At 34.6% G+C, this 16,807-nt stretch overlaps 1 protein-coding gene across 2 annotated transcripts in view; it reads right to left on the minus strand.

The window, feature by feature from the left end:
* mbc (dedicator of cytokinesis protein myoblast city) overlaps positions 1–16,807 on the minus strand; it is a 643,249-nt gene that overhangs the window by 251,524 nt on the left and 374,918 nt on the right. For both annotated transcript variants that reach the window (XM_090391142.1, XM_090391141.1), the window contains exon 23: positions 944–1,123. In XM_090391142.1, coding sequence (XP_090247268.1) covers positions 944–1,123 — 180 coding nt within the window. The remainder of the gene's footprint in view (positions 1–943; positions 1,124–16,807) is intronic.

The following is a 16,807-nucleotide window of genomic DNA, read 5'->3' on the forward strand; positions in this document are numbered from 1 at the left end:
TATGTTTGGTTCCTGCCAATCCTTTGAGTTCTGTCATCACCATTTCCTGTGATTTCCTTCATTATTTTCCAGAGATTTCCTTTTTTTCTTTTAATTTCCTGCCATTATATAATATACTTTTTGAGTCACTGGAGGTTCTAGTCCTTAAGACCCACTCTGTGCAAAAAGCTTTTCCTGAGGGAACAAAAAAAATAAGAGGAAAAGCAGGCACAGTGGATTAGCAGTTGAACTGTTAAATGGACACTGGATAGATGTCACTGCCCTGGGTTATTGAAGGTTTATGGAAACTGTAGGAATGATTGGTATAAGTTCAATGGAACAGCAGCTATAGACATACCTAAAGAAGATGCAAATGGTAATCCACTCTCTCCATAAAAGTATTTTTTAATGACTAAATGCATCCAGGCATTACCTCTTATTTCAAAAGCCCTTCTTCTTTCCAACTTACCCATCTCTTAGAATGGGTAGTCCTCCCCCCCCCCAAACACCACGAGGAATTAATGCAGCTAGTATATCATTTCTTTGCTGCATCCCTTAAGAGCAAGCATTTATGACTGTAAATCTCTGTGTTCAAGGGGCCAGTTTGCCTGGAGGAAGAACAATCTTAGTTTCTTGGGAAGGGGGGGGGGGGTCTCTTCTTCCATATGTGAATGTGACTGGCAAACTCACCATTTGACTGAAAAGAGTGATAAAGGTTCGCCACAAACAGGATTCAAACTGGGTCTTTCCAACTAAAGGGATCATTTATACCAACTGAACTATGGAGACTCATATTTATTACAATTTCACATAAGCCATTACTAAGAATTACATTTACAATGGTTAGCATAACAAGATCTTGCATTAGAATTTTAACCAAATAATTATTTTTTGTTTAAAAAAACTTTTCACACATACACTCTTAATTATTAGAAAAAATCTGCAGAGTAATGATAATACTTACCTTAGCTCTGAAGAATCAAAGACAGAAAGTATATCTGTAATAGCAAATGGAATATACTTTAGGCATGCTCCTTGGACCAAAAGTGTTGAAGGTGTTTTGTAGAGCATCATATTTGTAATAGATTGAAGCATCTGTGTGAGTGAGACCTCAAACTGTTGTTGGCCTTTTCCTTCATTCAGTCTTAAAAATAAATAAATAAACAATATTTAATATGACAATTTTACTTGATAAATATTATAAACCAATGGTATATTAGTAACGTGGCTAGAGTGAGGATTAGAAAATCGAGAAGTCTTGCTCTTGAGATCACAAAGTATATTTTCTAGCCTCCAATAAGCGAGAAAGCAATCTGTTCATGAATCTGAGATTCTAATTTATCCCACCCTCACAACACAGCTAAATTAAAGGCTTTCACATTTCTTTCTACTTAAGGAGAGACACAACTGACTGTAAGTGATTATTTGACACCATATGAATAAATTAAAAAATAAAGTAACTAAAGAGTAACAAATGAAGTCAAGCTCAGACTTAAAAAAAAATCATGCCAAGATGTCAAGAAGTCAATCTTATCTGAAGGGATGTTAACATTAAGAGGAACAAATATTGTGTGTTCTGCACACTAAGGATTTTACAACATCTTACTTTTGAATGGATGGTGAGCAGACGCATTATGAATACAATGACTTGTAAAAGTTAGTTTATAACACAAGCCAAAAGTGGTCTATCAGGTTCCAGTCTATAAGAACACCCAAAACGGAAATTTCTCTTGATGATTCTTTCTCTGCAGTAAAGAAAATCATTATTCAAAAGAAGATCTAGGAAACTCTTAAATTGTTCATTTTAGCACATGCACAACTTTAAAGCAGATTCTCTCACTTAGTAATGCTAACACATTATAAAGAAATGTCAATGGGACTGGTGGTTCTGATATAAATTCACCAATCAAATTTCATTATTTAATACATACTGTACTTTAAATTTTGACTAATACACACTATTATGCATACCTGTGAAATTAACACACCTTCATCTTCTTTATCTAGAGGATTACCATGATAACCTCATGTACCTTGAGTGGTAGGATGTGTGGAAGGCTACTGGCAAATCTCAGACAGAGTTTTGGTGGTAGAGATGAAAGCAAAACCAAGAAATATTCTACTTATTCAGGTATATTTACCTACTTGTGATTATGAGGAAGAGAAGGTAGAGAGCATTTATGGTGATATAAAACAGGGTTTGAAATGTAAAGAAACAAAAGATATAATTGTAATACAGGGCGATATGAATGCAAAAATCAGAAGAGGAAGGGAGGAAGATATTGTTGGACTATATGGATTGGGAGTGAGAAATGAAAGAGGAGATATGCTGTTGGATTTCTGTTGAAAACATGATTTAGCAATTATGAACACCTGGTTTAAGAAACATCCAAGAAGATTGTATACGTGGAAAGCCCCAGGGGAGGATATAAATAGTACAAGAAATTAGATAGATTATGTTTTGATAAACAAAAGATATAGAAACATTATAAAAGATATGACAACATATCCAGGAGCAGACTGTGATACAGATCATATAGTGCCTCATATCAACTAAGATGAGGGTTAATCTAAAAAAGGTAACTGCAGGGAAACGGAACAAATCATGGAACATTGAGCAGCTGAAGTTACCAAGTACGGTGAATGAATTCGCAAAGAAAGTAGAGGATGAATGAAAGAAATATACAAGAAAGTGACAATGTAAATGAAAAATGGAAGATTCTGAAGGAAAGCATAATTACAGCTACAGAATTACATCTAGCCAAAAAAGAAGAGGAAAGAGAGAAAAGAAAGAAACCATAGATCACGGACAATATTTTGAGGAAAATAACAGAAAGAAGAAAGTTAGTTAATAGTAAAACAGAGGAGAAAAAAAAACAGTATAAAGATTTAAGTAGGGAGATACAAAGAGAGATAAGAAGGAAAATGGAAGAGTGGGTAGATGAAATAAGTAAAGATACAACAACAAAGGCAGAAAGAAATGACATAAAAGGTGTTTATAAAAACATTAATATGATGACAGGAAGGAGAAAGATGCAAAGGACTGGAGCAGTCAAGAATGAAAGAGGTGAAATTCTATAGAAAAAGAGAAGATATTACAGAGATGGAAAGAATATGTAAGTAAACTTTATGAAGACAGAGAAAGAGGAGAAAATCAAATGAAAGAGCATAGTGGTCAGAGGCTGTACATCATGAGGGAGGAATTGAATCTAGCAATTCAAAAGATGAAAGAAGGAAAATCCCCTGGAATAGATGGTATACAGATAGAATGTATAAGAAACATAGATGAAAAAGGTATGGAAGTGTTATGGCAAATTATTAACGGAATTTATGAGGGACAAGAATTACCAGAGGAGTTTAGAAGATCAAATTTTATCCCCATTCCAAAAAAGACAAGAGTTTTAGACTGTAACAATTTTAGAACGATAAGTCTTATAACTCACACAGCAAAAATTCTGGCACAAATAATTTTAGAGAGAATTAAGAATAAAATAGAAAAAGAAATGAATCAGGAACAGTTTGATTCCAAACCAACAGAAGAACTAGGGAGGCTATAACTTGTCTAAGAATTATTGGGGAGAAAACACTAAACCATGGTGGAAAGTTGTTTTTGGGATTTCTAGATTTTGAAAAAGCATTTGATACAGCGAAACATAAAAAGCTTTTTGACATTCTAGAAAATATTGATATTGACTCTTATGACTTGTATATTTTAAAAAATTATATTGGTCACAAACAGCATCAGTATGTGTAAATGGAGAGGAAACAGGAGAATTCCCGGTGGAGAGAGGAGTTAGACAAGGATGCAAGTTATCACCATTATTGTTTAACCTTTAGAGTGAACAGATGCTTAGAGAGGCACTTGAAGATGTAGAAGAAGGAATAAAAATAAATGGAAGAATCATTAATAACTTAAGATATGTGGATGATGTAGTGGTGATTGCAGAAAGTGAAAATGGATTGCAACAAATTGTTCAAACTGAAAACTCTTGTAAAGAGTACAGACTAAGGATTAACACAAAGAAGACCAAGATAATGATAATGGGCAGAAAAATATGAGATAATGTAAAGATAAGATGTGGAGGATAGATTTTAGAAGACGTGGATAAATTTCAATATTTAGGTAGCTGGATCTCAGAGAAAGGAACTTCAGAGTTGGACATTAGAAATAGAATAGGCAAAGCTAAATTGGCATTTATGGAAACGAAGAGAACTTTAATAAACAAGAATATTAAAATAGGTGTTAGAGTTGGAATAGTTAAAGCAACAGTTTGGAGTATTGCAAGTTATGGAAGTGAGTCATGGACACTCAGAAAGAGAGATATGGAAAGAATTAATGCATTGAAAAAGTGCTGTTATAGAAAGATGGAAAAGATTAGCTATACAGAGAGAATATCAAATTAAGAAGTTTTAAGAAGAGTTGGGATGAAAAGAGCACTGCTCAAGAATATTATGCAAAGAAGACCAGATTTGCAAGACATCTTCTGAGAGATTCTTCGGGACACCTGACAAAAACTATATTACAAGGGAAAGTTGAGGGGAAGAGAAAACGTGGAAGACCAACTAGAGAGTGGTTCAATGACATCATAGAATGGACTGGTTTAACAATGACGGAGGTCACAGACAGAGAGAAACAGAGAAGAGCTGCTCATCTGCTGCAACCCTATTGCTAGAGGATGCTACCAGACGACGACGACAATAAATTAAATTAAGATGCCAAGAAAATATATCTGCCACTGAGACTCCAACATTTGGTTCATATTTTCAAACTGCTTCAAATTTTCTTCAATAATGTTTGCATAATCAAGCCTGCAGTTTATCTGTAAAATCTGCTCAACTTGAATTCTTTTTTAAAACTTTCTTACATACTGTTCTTTTCAATATAAGTTCCAATTTCAGCATGAAGATATCACTATCAGCAATGATGAAGTCCATGGAGCTTTTCTTATTTCCTGTGTCTTCTCTCCTGTTGGAACATGATGTTAGTAATGACTAGTCTGTGTCATGAGCAGAAATCCAGCAAATACCATTATTATTACCACCTTTGCCATTTTCTCCAAATGTTCTCAAAACGTTCCTATATGCCTGGTGGGATTCATTTCCTACTCTGCTGTCCAACAAGGACAACTTTGGCCATTTTCTTTATGTCAGCTTCCAGTTCTAGTGACTCGAAAAATTCTTCCACTTCTTCCTTAGAAGAACCTTCTGTAAAACCACAGGCACAAATACGTTTCACTGTCCATTTCCCAATTTTGAAGGGCGCCCACATCACTCTACTTGAAACTGCCATCCAATTAAGAAATTTTTCACTACTCCTTCCTTTCCTTGATCATTATTGCCTCAAAATAACATCCTGTACTTATTATTTAGTAAGATCTCATCTGTTTTTGCCTATGTCTCAGTAATGCCAATTATGTCCACATGGCACTTTTCCAATTCTTCTGTCAGTTTGATTTCTTTTCCATTAATACTCCATTTATTAAGCAAAGATTAGTAAATTAAAACTGGTTTAAACAGTTTTAATTTTTTAAAGTTTTTAAGCTTCATAACTTAAACACAGACCCTTTTATTCTGACATCTATTTGACCTATACCCAGCTTGCTTCCAAGTTTCCCTTTCATTATTTTTCTTAGCCTTTATTCAAGTATTCATAAATTTTACTAGGAATGCTCAATAGAGAAATTCCTCTGTAATTCTCACATTCAGTTTTATTTCCCATTTTTTTGTAGATGAGTACAATGAGAGCTCTATTCCAATCATCTGAAATTTGACTGTTTGATCAGGTCTTCTAAATTATGCAGTATAATGAAACCTCTATATCTCCATATTTGAACATTTTGTATCAAATATCATCTGCTCCTGCAACCATCTGACATTTCAGATTTTTAATTGCTTTTTCTACCTCCAGTATTGATATGTACTCCTAACTGCATGCATCGAAAATTTTCTGTTTACTATTACTGTGCTGTTACATACCTGTAACATTTAGCAGTCTTTAAAAGTAATCACTCCAGACATCTATGTAAAAATATCATATAAATGTTTTGCTTATTATGTTTTTTTTTTTACAGTTTTATATATGCTGTTTTTTTTGTTATATGATAAAGTAATCTAAAAATAAATATGTATCTTTTCACATTTACTAATACAAATATACACTTTGTATTACCAGAATTGCCATGTGGTTAAGCAGTGGTGATATTAAGAGACTTAAATGTAGTTATAAATAGTTAACATACATACCATATGTTGTAATCCTTAGGGAATAACACAGAAATGCCATGTGCATATTTTGTATATTTGTTTATAGTAGTGTTCATATGTCACACTATTAATGTACAGAAGGTGAGCACTGTAATAATTGCAGCATCTTGTCATTTGTGTTTCACTTTGAGTCTTGGTAACGGGCATGCACATTATTTGTTGTTTTTTAGAATAGCTGTTGCTGGGTAACAAGAACACCAGTAAGCAAATATTAGTCAAGCAGAGAAAGAGAACCAAAACGGTGGATTAAACTACCATGCATGCATCTTTAACTACTCTCGAAGGAAGAAGTGTTAAGTTAATAATTGAAGGTATAATGTATCAGGCCTTCATATATGAGAAGTTCTAAGGAACAATATGGAATTGGCAATATAGTTCCTTTTATTGGAAATGCATTTGGAACAACTGCTTAAAAATGTGTTCCTATTATCTGAGCCATTATTTCTCATGTTAGGTAACATTATTTCAATCTGGAATAATGTTATCCAGAACTGGGATATGAGGTCAAAATTCAACCAAGCAGTAAAACAGAATATGACTGAATGGGAAAAGGAACAGGCTTTCCTCAAAAGAAAAAAAAAAGTTGAAAGACCTGTATAAAGAGAGAAGCTGGTTCATAGCAAGCCAATGCAATTATATAGAATGCAGCAGAAATGTCAACATACAGATATAATGGAAAGGCAGAAACAAGTGGAAGAAAGAAATTTTAAAATAATACAGCGGCACTTAGTGGACAGCTCTTCCAGCTGTATTCTTCAATAGACAGTTTACCATATTCATTCAAGAAAGAACTATCACCTAAATCTGTGGGATATGGTGAAGATATGTTCACCACTCGAGACACCCTTGGCTCCTTTCAAAAATACTATAAACATACGTTTATAGTATTTTTGAAACATATGTTTGAAGACAAATAACTTTTGTAACATTAATTGCTTTCTTGTTCGTATCTAAGATGGGCTTGAGAGATCCATTACAGCAGCTGAAGTTGCCACAACCTATAAAGAAAACCAGACAAGAAAATCTCCAGGACCCGATGGTCCAACAATAGAACTTTATCGCAACACCTGGAATTTTATTCTTCCCATGCTAGTTATACTGTTTAATTCTTCTCTCTTTACAAGACATATACAAAGTGAATTTGTAGCAAGCCATAGCATTTTCATTCCCAAACCTAACAGAGATCATACCTTAATCAACAGCTAAAGGCCTATTTCTTTGCCTAATATCAGGCATCAACGTAGGAATGAGATAATAATTAAAAGCACACAGGTGTATGGAGTTCCAATCCAAACAGTAAAATTTAATCTGTTTCTGCTAGACGATCTACTCTGCCTAGTTAACTCCCAAAAAATCAGCCTATGGCAGTACTATCAGTTGACCTTACTCAAGCATGTGATAATGTCCAGCATCCCTTTCTGTTCCACATCCTACAGCAAATCCGTATAGGTAAAAGGATGCTATCTATAATTAAAGAAGCCAATGCCAATATGCAAGTATACTTGAGAAATGGTTGAGAAGAATTGTAGAAGAAAAGCTTGGTAAAGAACAAGCTGGATTCAGGCCAAATAGAGGCTGTCAGGATCAGATCTTCACTTTATGACAAATAGTTGAGAAATCATGGGAATATAACAAAGATCTCTATTTAAGTTTTGTAGATCTGGAAAAGGCATATGACAAGGTGCCAAGAGAGAAGCTATTCAATACACTACAGTTATATGGTGTCGATGGGGCATTATATCAAGCAATACTTAGTCTTTATTTGAGTTGTAAGTCAACAGTTAGAACTGAAGGAAGTACAGGAAGATGGTTTAATGTTAAAACTGGTGTGAAGACAAGGATGTACATTATCTCCTCTGTTATTCATTATCTATATGGATCACATTATGAAGGAAAGTGGTGTTAAATATGATATCAAAATTGGAGATGTTAATGTCAGATCTTTGCTTTATATGGATGGTGTTATACTTATCAATAAATCCACTACAAGTCTGCAAGATTCCCTGACTAAATTGAATAACTGTTGTAATAGATATGGTATGAAGGTCAGCAATAAAAAGACAAAGACAATGAAAATAGGCAGAATCATTGAAAATGTCAACTGCGTTGTGAACGGAGAACGTGTGGAACAAGTAAAACATTTCAGCCACGATTTTTAGTGAAGATGGTAAATTAAATATGGAAATAGACAACAGAATCAATAAAGCTGGTATGGTAGGAAGTCAATTGAATAAATTCATATGGAATAAGAGAGAAATTAGTTGGAACACTAAATTAGCTATACAAGACAGTGCTCAAACCAGTTTTAACTTATGTCTCTGAGAGCTGGGTCAGAAGTAAAACACTTGACCAAAGACTGGAGACCGCAGATATGAGAATCCTGAAAAAGATTAGAGGTGTGAACAGATGGCATCAATGGCAATATCATATTAAAAACGAGGATATTAGGAAAGAACTTGACATAGTCAGCATCCAGGAATGCGTTAGCAGAGCTAATCTCAGGTGGTATGGTCATTTAAACAGAATGGGCGAGGAAAGATTAGCAAAACAAGTGTTCTCTGCCAGGATAACAACTCAGAGGAAGACCAAGATATAGGTGGATTGATATGGTACAAAGTGCCTTAGACGACAGAAATATAAGATCTGATAATATTGGAGTCCTGACAAGTAACAGGCTGATCTGGAGGAAAATTGTACATAGGAAGTTAGTAATGATGTAAATTTTTCATGTAGTACTATCATATCCTGTATACCCCTTGAGGTTACATGGCAGGAATTTGATGATGCCAATTCAACTGCTTCCCAGTTAATGGGTTCCTATTAGACCTAGTCAAAATTCAAAATGGAGTCAAGCAAGGTTGCCTCATTAGTCCATTGCTGTTTGCATTAGTTCTTGAATCTTTCTTGAAGGAAGTCAACAATTCATGTGTAGTGTGAGGAATAACAGTTCTCTCTACTATGAAGGAAAATAAGGTATTAGCATATGTCAAAGTTGCAGTAGACACTTTGAGGGATAGTGATTCCATATACATCTTTTTTTGGTATTTTGGGAAAAAAAATTAGCAAAATCAGTGGATAAACTGCCAATGCTGACAAGACAAAATTTTAAAGTTTTTTGGAAATTGAGATCTTGGAAGCATTCCTTTTGGGCTAATCCCTAAGAGAAAACCTCATTACTTACCTAAGAGAAATAATTAATTTCCCTACTTACCTAATATTAAAATAATGAAACCTCAGAAGACAGGAAAATTGGGTCACTTTCCTTTTTTTCTAAAGCCACAGTCCTTAAAACCATAATCTTCCTTGCTCAGTTGTACATAATTAATTACAGATGCTACAAAGCTGAAGAAAAGCAATTTTATAGTCAACGTATGGAAATTTTTTGTCCAACTGATACCAAGAAGTTAAAAATGAATTTCTTCAACTATCAACGAAAAATGGAGGATTGTCCAGTGTTAAAATTTTGCTATTTAAGCCAGTGTTTCTCAAACTGTGGTCTGCGACGATGGGACAGGTGGTCCGCAAGAGACTCAAATTAATTAAATAAATATATATTTTTAATCATCCAAACAAAACAAATTATAATTGAATAAGTAAGTAAAAGTTATTGAAATCAAATGGAGACAAAAAAAAAACACAAATAGCGTCAATATATTCAAAGGCGGAAGCAATAAAACTATATCGTTGTTCACTTCACCCCTCTTTTATTATTCGTCATTCTGCCACTGAATGACGAATAATAAAAGAGGGGTGAAGTAAACAACAATACAGTTTTATTGCTTCCACCTTCCCTTACTGTTTTGTCAGATTTGAAGTGAACATGTGTTATCCACATTTCAACCAACTGCTTGTTGTTTATTGATTTTTATTATTGAAGGTTTCCCTCCTTCAACCAAGGTTCAGTATATCTCCAGAAGTGCTAAGTGATACTTGGACAAAGTATGCCGTGAGTTAACTCCAGTATTTATATAATTATATATTTTTTGGAAACGTTTTTTAATAATGGAAAAGTGGCTTAGAACTAGGACTTTGAAAAGAAAAGCAAATGGAACAAATAATGCTAACCCTAATTGTGATACATGTGTTGTAACGGCAAGTAAATCTGATACAATTAAAGTAGAAGAAACAAGAAGTTCAAAGAAAAAATGCAGTAGGAAATATAACAGTTCATATTTGCCATTTGGGTTTACTTGGTGTGGAGATGAAAGTGAACAGAAACCTCCATGTGTTTTGTGTTATGAAGTGTTGTCAAACGAGTGCATGAAACCTGCGAAACTCCAATGACATTTAGAAACTAAACAATGTGATGTGAAAAATAAGCCAATTGAATTTTTTCAGCAATGCTTAGGGACATTAAATCATGGGAAAGATATAGTTTTGGCCATGGGTTCCATTAATAGCAAGGCACTGGAAGCATCTCTTAAGTTTGCCCATAGCAAAAACAGGGAAACCTCATTCTATCGGGGAAAATTTGCTACTTCCAACTATAAAAGATGTGGTAATAACTATGTTTGGCAACAAGTTACTAAAAGATGTTGATCTGATTCCTCTTTCAAATGACACTGTTGGTCACAGAATTAATGACATGGCAGGTGATGTAGAATCTCAGTTAATCGAAAGAGTTAAGAAGTGCTCTTAATATGTGTTACAAATAGATGAGGCTACTGATGTTACCAATGATGCGCAGTTAATATGCTATGTAAGATATGTGCATGATAACAACAATCATGATATTCTGTTTTGTAGTTTGTAGAACTTTGCCATCCCAAACAACTGGAGAAGAAATATTTCACACTCTCAATAATCTCATAATACACCAAGGGATTCAGTGGGAAAAATGTATTGGCTTCTGTTCGAATGGAGCTCGCGCCCTTACAGGCAGGCAGAGTGGGGTTGATCAAGGAAGCAGCTCTGGATATGAACTGGGTACATTGTTTCATACATAGGGAAGCGTTAGCCTCCAAAGGAATGCCACCGGAATTTAAAACTGTGCTATACAACTGTAAAGCTAGTTAATTTTATTAAAGCTCGACCATAAAATAACAGGTTATTTTCAGTATTCTGCGATGAAATGGGCAGTGAATATATACAACTTTTGCTTCATTCTGAAATTTGCTGGCTTTCCATGGGAAAAGTACTAACAAGGTTATTTCAATTAAGGGATGAAGTTTTATTATTTGTAAATGAACGTAATTCTGATTTTGCAATCACTCCATGTTGACAAAGCATTGTTATCAACACTATCCTATCTTTCAGACATTTTTTCGAAATTAAATGAACTAAATCTCTCTCTTCAGGGAAATTCTTTAACTGTTCTTGATGCCTACAACAAAATAAAGGCATTCGAGAAAAAAATGGTTTTATGGATTAATTATGTAAAAGACAGACAAGTTTGCACCTTTTCCAACATTGGAATCCTTTTAAGTGGAAAATGATATTTTTGTTGATTCTGAGTTTCTGGAAAAAGTTTATGATCACCTCAAAAATCTGAAATGGAATTTTGAAACATATTTTCTGAATAACTATTATAAGAAATTTCTGTGGGTTCGCGATCCATTTCAGGCTTGCAGTCACGAGAACGACCTTTCATTATCGAAAAAATAACAGTTAATTGAGCTTTTAAGTGACAGTGGATTTAAAATGCAATTCCATGATCTTGGTTTGGCTCGATTTTGGATCTCGCCTTCAGTTAGAAGTGAATTTCCTGAATTATCTGAAGCAGCATTGAAAATCGTCATGCAGCTTTCTACAACCTATCTTTGTGAGAAAGGATTTTCATCGCTCCTTCAAATAAAAACAAAATACAGAAATCGTCTTAGTGTGTGTGACAATCTTCGACTGAAGTTGATCAATATTGAGCCAGATATCCAGCAACTTAGCAAGGGCCGAGAAGCTCAATCATCTCATTAAAAGTAAGTAGTAACATAATTATATCATATTATTTATTCATTTAATAAAAATTAAAACTTTGTTCAATGATGATACACTTTTAATCATTTACTTCCAATTTAATTAATTATGTTTCCATATGTATTCAAAACATGCTTTTAGATTTATTATGTTATAAATGGCACAGTTTTTTTCGAAATGTTGGTAATTCCTACATAGGTTTGTTTTTAAAAAAAATTACAAAAAGTCAAAATGACGTATAGGGAAATAAATTAAAAATTGAAGTAAAACTTTAATTCCAATATTCTAAAATGTTATTTTTCTTGCTTTTCTGTTCGCAAAGTTGTTGATGACATTGTTGAAGTCTATTTCATCACTCAGTTGGTGTTTTATAATATGGCAAGATTTCTTAAACACCAAAAAAGTGCTGCCCAGGCGGACCCCCCCCCCATAACTTAGTGGTCCATAGAATTGTTTTAGGCATTTTACTGGTCCTTGGGCTTAGAAAGGTTGAGAAACGCTGATTTAAGCAATATAGCCTCAAAATTCATTATTCAAAATACATTATTATTAATCTCCCATCCAAAATTTCCCTCCAAATCAATCTATTACTTGTGAGCACTCCAATATTGTCGCGGTTAGCCTAGTGGCTATGCGCTTCGCAACCATATGCCTGGGGAAGGAGTATCCTAGGTTCGATTCCCGTCGGTGACTTGAGGAGCTGAAGGATCTTCCTCAGCCATAGCCAAGTTAGCCAGTCTTGGGCGTGGACAGCAGGGTTTTTTCCCCAGTTTATTCTGGGGTTTTTCATCCCGCAAGCAGGCAAACTGGCCTTGAGAACTCAACACTACAGGCCATAGGATACACCAGGGCATAAGGCTGACCACCTTATCCTGTAAAAACGGAGTGAGGTCCGATGATCAATGGACCCTCGACACCGCAAGGTAAAAGAGGGTATAAGGAAGATGATGCTTCTAAGGCACTTCTGACTGAATCAATCCATCTAGACATATTTAAGTGGTCATACCACCTTAGATTAGTTCTGCTGACACATTCTCGAATGCTAATATCTTCATTTTTATTATGATTCTGCCATCGATGCCAACAGTTCACTCCCCTAATTTTTTTCAGAACTCTCAAATCTGTGGCTCTAGTCTTTGATCAAGTGCTTTATTTCTAACCCAACTCTTAGATCCATAACTTAAAAGTGGTTTAATTGTCATTCTGTGATCTTATACTAATGTTGCCTATGATACTCAAGCGAAAATTCTACATTAATAAAATTTTTTATGTGCGTTTTCCTCTGTTTTTATAATTCAATTCTTTTCATTATGACAAATTCATGGTATTTCCTTACTAAAAGAAAACTATAATTCACTTTGTACATATAAGTGCATGGTAAAAACAAAGCAATGAAGATTGATCTACTCTACAGAGATTAGATAGGCAAAGGTGATTTAATGCTGTCTTGCTTTTCTCTTAGCTGAAATACGTGCAAAAAAGGTAAGCTTTTGGTCAAAAGATGAGTCCCAAGAACTTGGCTTCAATTGCAACTGGAATAACAGCTTGTCCCAACACAGAATATGGGTGAATAGTCCATTTTCAACAGAAGTGTACATTGCACTTTTTTCTGCTGAAAACCTGAACCCATTACCAAAAGACCATGGACAGACACGATCAATTGCTTACTGAAGTTGCCTTTCAGTAATCTTCATGTTACAACAGTGACAGTAAATTGTGATGTTATCAGCATACAGAACAATGTCTACAGTGGGTGGAAGCTATTCAGTGATTGAGCTAACTTTGAAAGAGCACTTCCAACTCGGACTTTGAAGATCTGCTTAGAGAGAAGTTTTAACGAATATAAGAACATGACCTCTGACACCCTCGTTTCTAGAGGTCTTTTAACATACCATATCTTCACAGCAAATGCCATAAGCTTTTTTTTTTTCTCATGTCAAAGAAGAGCTGAAATTACATGTTCTTGTTTTAATATCACCTTTGTAGGCATTATTACATAATACTGGAGAGAAGACTGTTGAATAGCAGAGAAGTCTGGCATTAACCATTTTCTCCAATATCTTACAAAGACAGCTTGTCAGAAAGATAGGCAAATAATTGTTTCCTTTGTTGGATCCTTTCTTGGTTTTAGAATTGAAATGACAATTGACAGAGTATGGAAACTTCCTCTGTAGTATTCTGTTGTAGAGCAAGAGAAGGAGATCGAAATTGTTTTTTCATTGCATAATGAATGTCATCAGAACATGCTGCCACATGGGTGAGACAGCAAAAAAGTTCTTTATAGTACTTCCTTAGTGAATGGCAGATTGTACAGCTCTAGCACACTGGTAGAAAATATTAGCTGTGGTTTCTTTTTAAAAATTAAAAATTCAGGAAGACGTGAAGTTGTTGCTCAGATACTGGCAAATTTTTTTGCAATGTATCTGCGATATCTTTGGGATTAGCAACAAAACATTCATTTTGTTCCTGGGTAGACAAATGGTGTATTTTATCTTTCTTTTGAAAGCTGGATCATTGTGTGTATTGGAGAAAAGACTGCTGATTTCTAAATTCCAGAGAAGCCTGCCATTAATAATTTTCTCTAATATCTTATACATATAGTTGCTCAGACTGGTTATCCTGATTTTGGGATAGCAATGCCAACTGACTTATGCCAAGAATCTGGAAACTTAATATACAGCAGAATACTATGTAAGTATTCTGCTGTATATTAAGAGAAGGAGATCTATAGAAGATGATGGAAGATGTTGTATTATTTTATAATGTTGCCATCAGGACCTATTGCATTGGAATGAGACGATAAGACTTCTTTTTTTTTTTTAAGTTCCTCCTTAGCAAATGCTGAATGTATGGCTCAAACCAAATGGTAGTAAAATTTATCTGCTGTTTTTCTTGTTGCTCTTTCAATATTAAAAATTAAGAATAATATGAAGCTTTTGCTGAGATTCTTGCAAAATCTTTTTACCAAAGTGTCTACAATAATTTTGGGATGAGCAACAACACATCCATTATGGTCTAAGGTAGACAAATGGATAGTATGTGTCTACCTTTCATTTTCCATATTTTATCCCATAATACAATTTTTGCACTGGTTGATTGATTAATCAATGATGTAAATTGAATCCAAGATTGCTTTTGACTCTGATGTCTCACAAATATGCTTTAGCCCAAGCATGTGTAAAAGCTATTTGAATTAATGTGGCTATGAAATAAACTACAAGCTCTATTATTGATCTGGTATTACTACTTGGCATTCAGGATTCCACTAAAGCTTTGGATACAGTGGAAATTGAGATGATGTTTTTGGAATTGTGACTGTTGCTGCCTGGACAATACAATCTGTCATATACTTTGCAGCTCACTGATAGTTGTTTGACTGATTGCTTCAGCATTATAGTTTGCAAGATGGGAAAAAGCACTCCAGTCAGTCTGTCCCATTTTTCAAATGGGCATTCATGTATTAGAAAATGGTTTCTGTGATGGTGCAGCAAATAACAGGAAAAAGATTGCTTCCATAGATGTTCTCTTCAACATCCCAAACAAGCACTGAAAAATGGAAAGGGAGCAGATCGTAAGATCTGTTGAAGAATACAAGTGGATAGGTATGGAAAAAGGTACTGACTCCATTATTAAGAAGAGAGAGGTCAAGATTGTCAAGCATTTGTTCAATGATAAAACCGCGTCCATTTGTTTCCACTACTTCACAGAATATGGTGCTCCAAGTCCTACATAAGAAGTATGGGCTCAGGAAGTTGCAACATAATATTATGGAGTTTCACCTCATTTAACTCATAACCCAGTGGTAAATATTTTGAACATACTGTAATAAGAAATCCCTAGAATAGCTGAATTTTTACTGTTTCCAGAGCAGCATTAAGCTGGACATGAGGGAAAGGAACATGAATGCCCACGAGGATAGCTATTCCACCAATTGCAGGATCATATCCAGTTCTGTCCTTATGAACAACACTGAAATTCCAAAAAGTGTGGTCCTCATTGGGTTTTAATATGTTTCTGCAGACAGAAACAGAATGGTTTGTGTTTTTGCAGCAGAATCTTGATATCACTGGTATTCTTGCAAAATCCACAATAGTTCCCACTGTAAAAATTTTCCTATTGTTCTGGCTTTGTAGACTTGTCTGATTTCTGAGAGATTGAAGGCTTACCTTTTGCAGGTTTATATTTATCAATTGATTTTGGAAAATGTGAATGGCCATTGCCCATCTCTTTGGATAAATGTTTAGCACATCATCTGATATGTTGGGATCATTTGATAAGTTTAACTTACTTTTTATGGATACCAAACAATTTGGTACAAATGGAAATGTACCAAGTTTTTTTTCTGTGGAGAGCATCTGGTGGTTGATCTTTATGCGATATCCTTTCCATAAATTTTTTGTCAAGTGGGATTCTCATCAAATTGGACCATTGTTGGAGATGTTTCTAGAGTGAAACCGGTCATGTGACTGATGGACTTTACAGAGAAGCATTCACGATCATAAATTTCAGGTATGGTGAAACTACAGATGGTGGAATACACATACAAGTTTGGGCTGCAGTTGAAATTTTCTTAACTGGCACATTCTCAGCATAAGAGGATTTCTAGTCAGGTGTGGTGGTGGATACTTCCTTTTTTACATCCCGATATATTTTC

The sequence above is a fragment of the Typopeltis vanoorti genome, chromosome 4, assembly GCF_054136105.1.
Source record: "Typopeltis vanoorti isolate ZY-2024b chromosome 4, IOZ_Tvanoo_1.0, whole genome shotgun sequence".
NCBI lineage: Eukaryota > Metazoa > Arthropoda > Arachnida > Uropygi > Thelyphonidae > Typopeltis > Typopeltis vanoorti.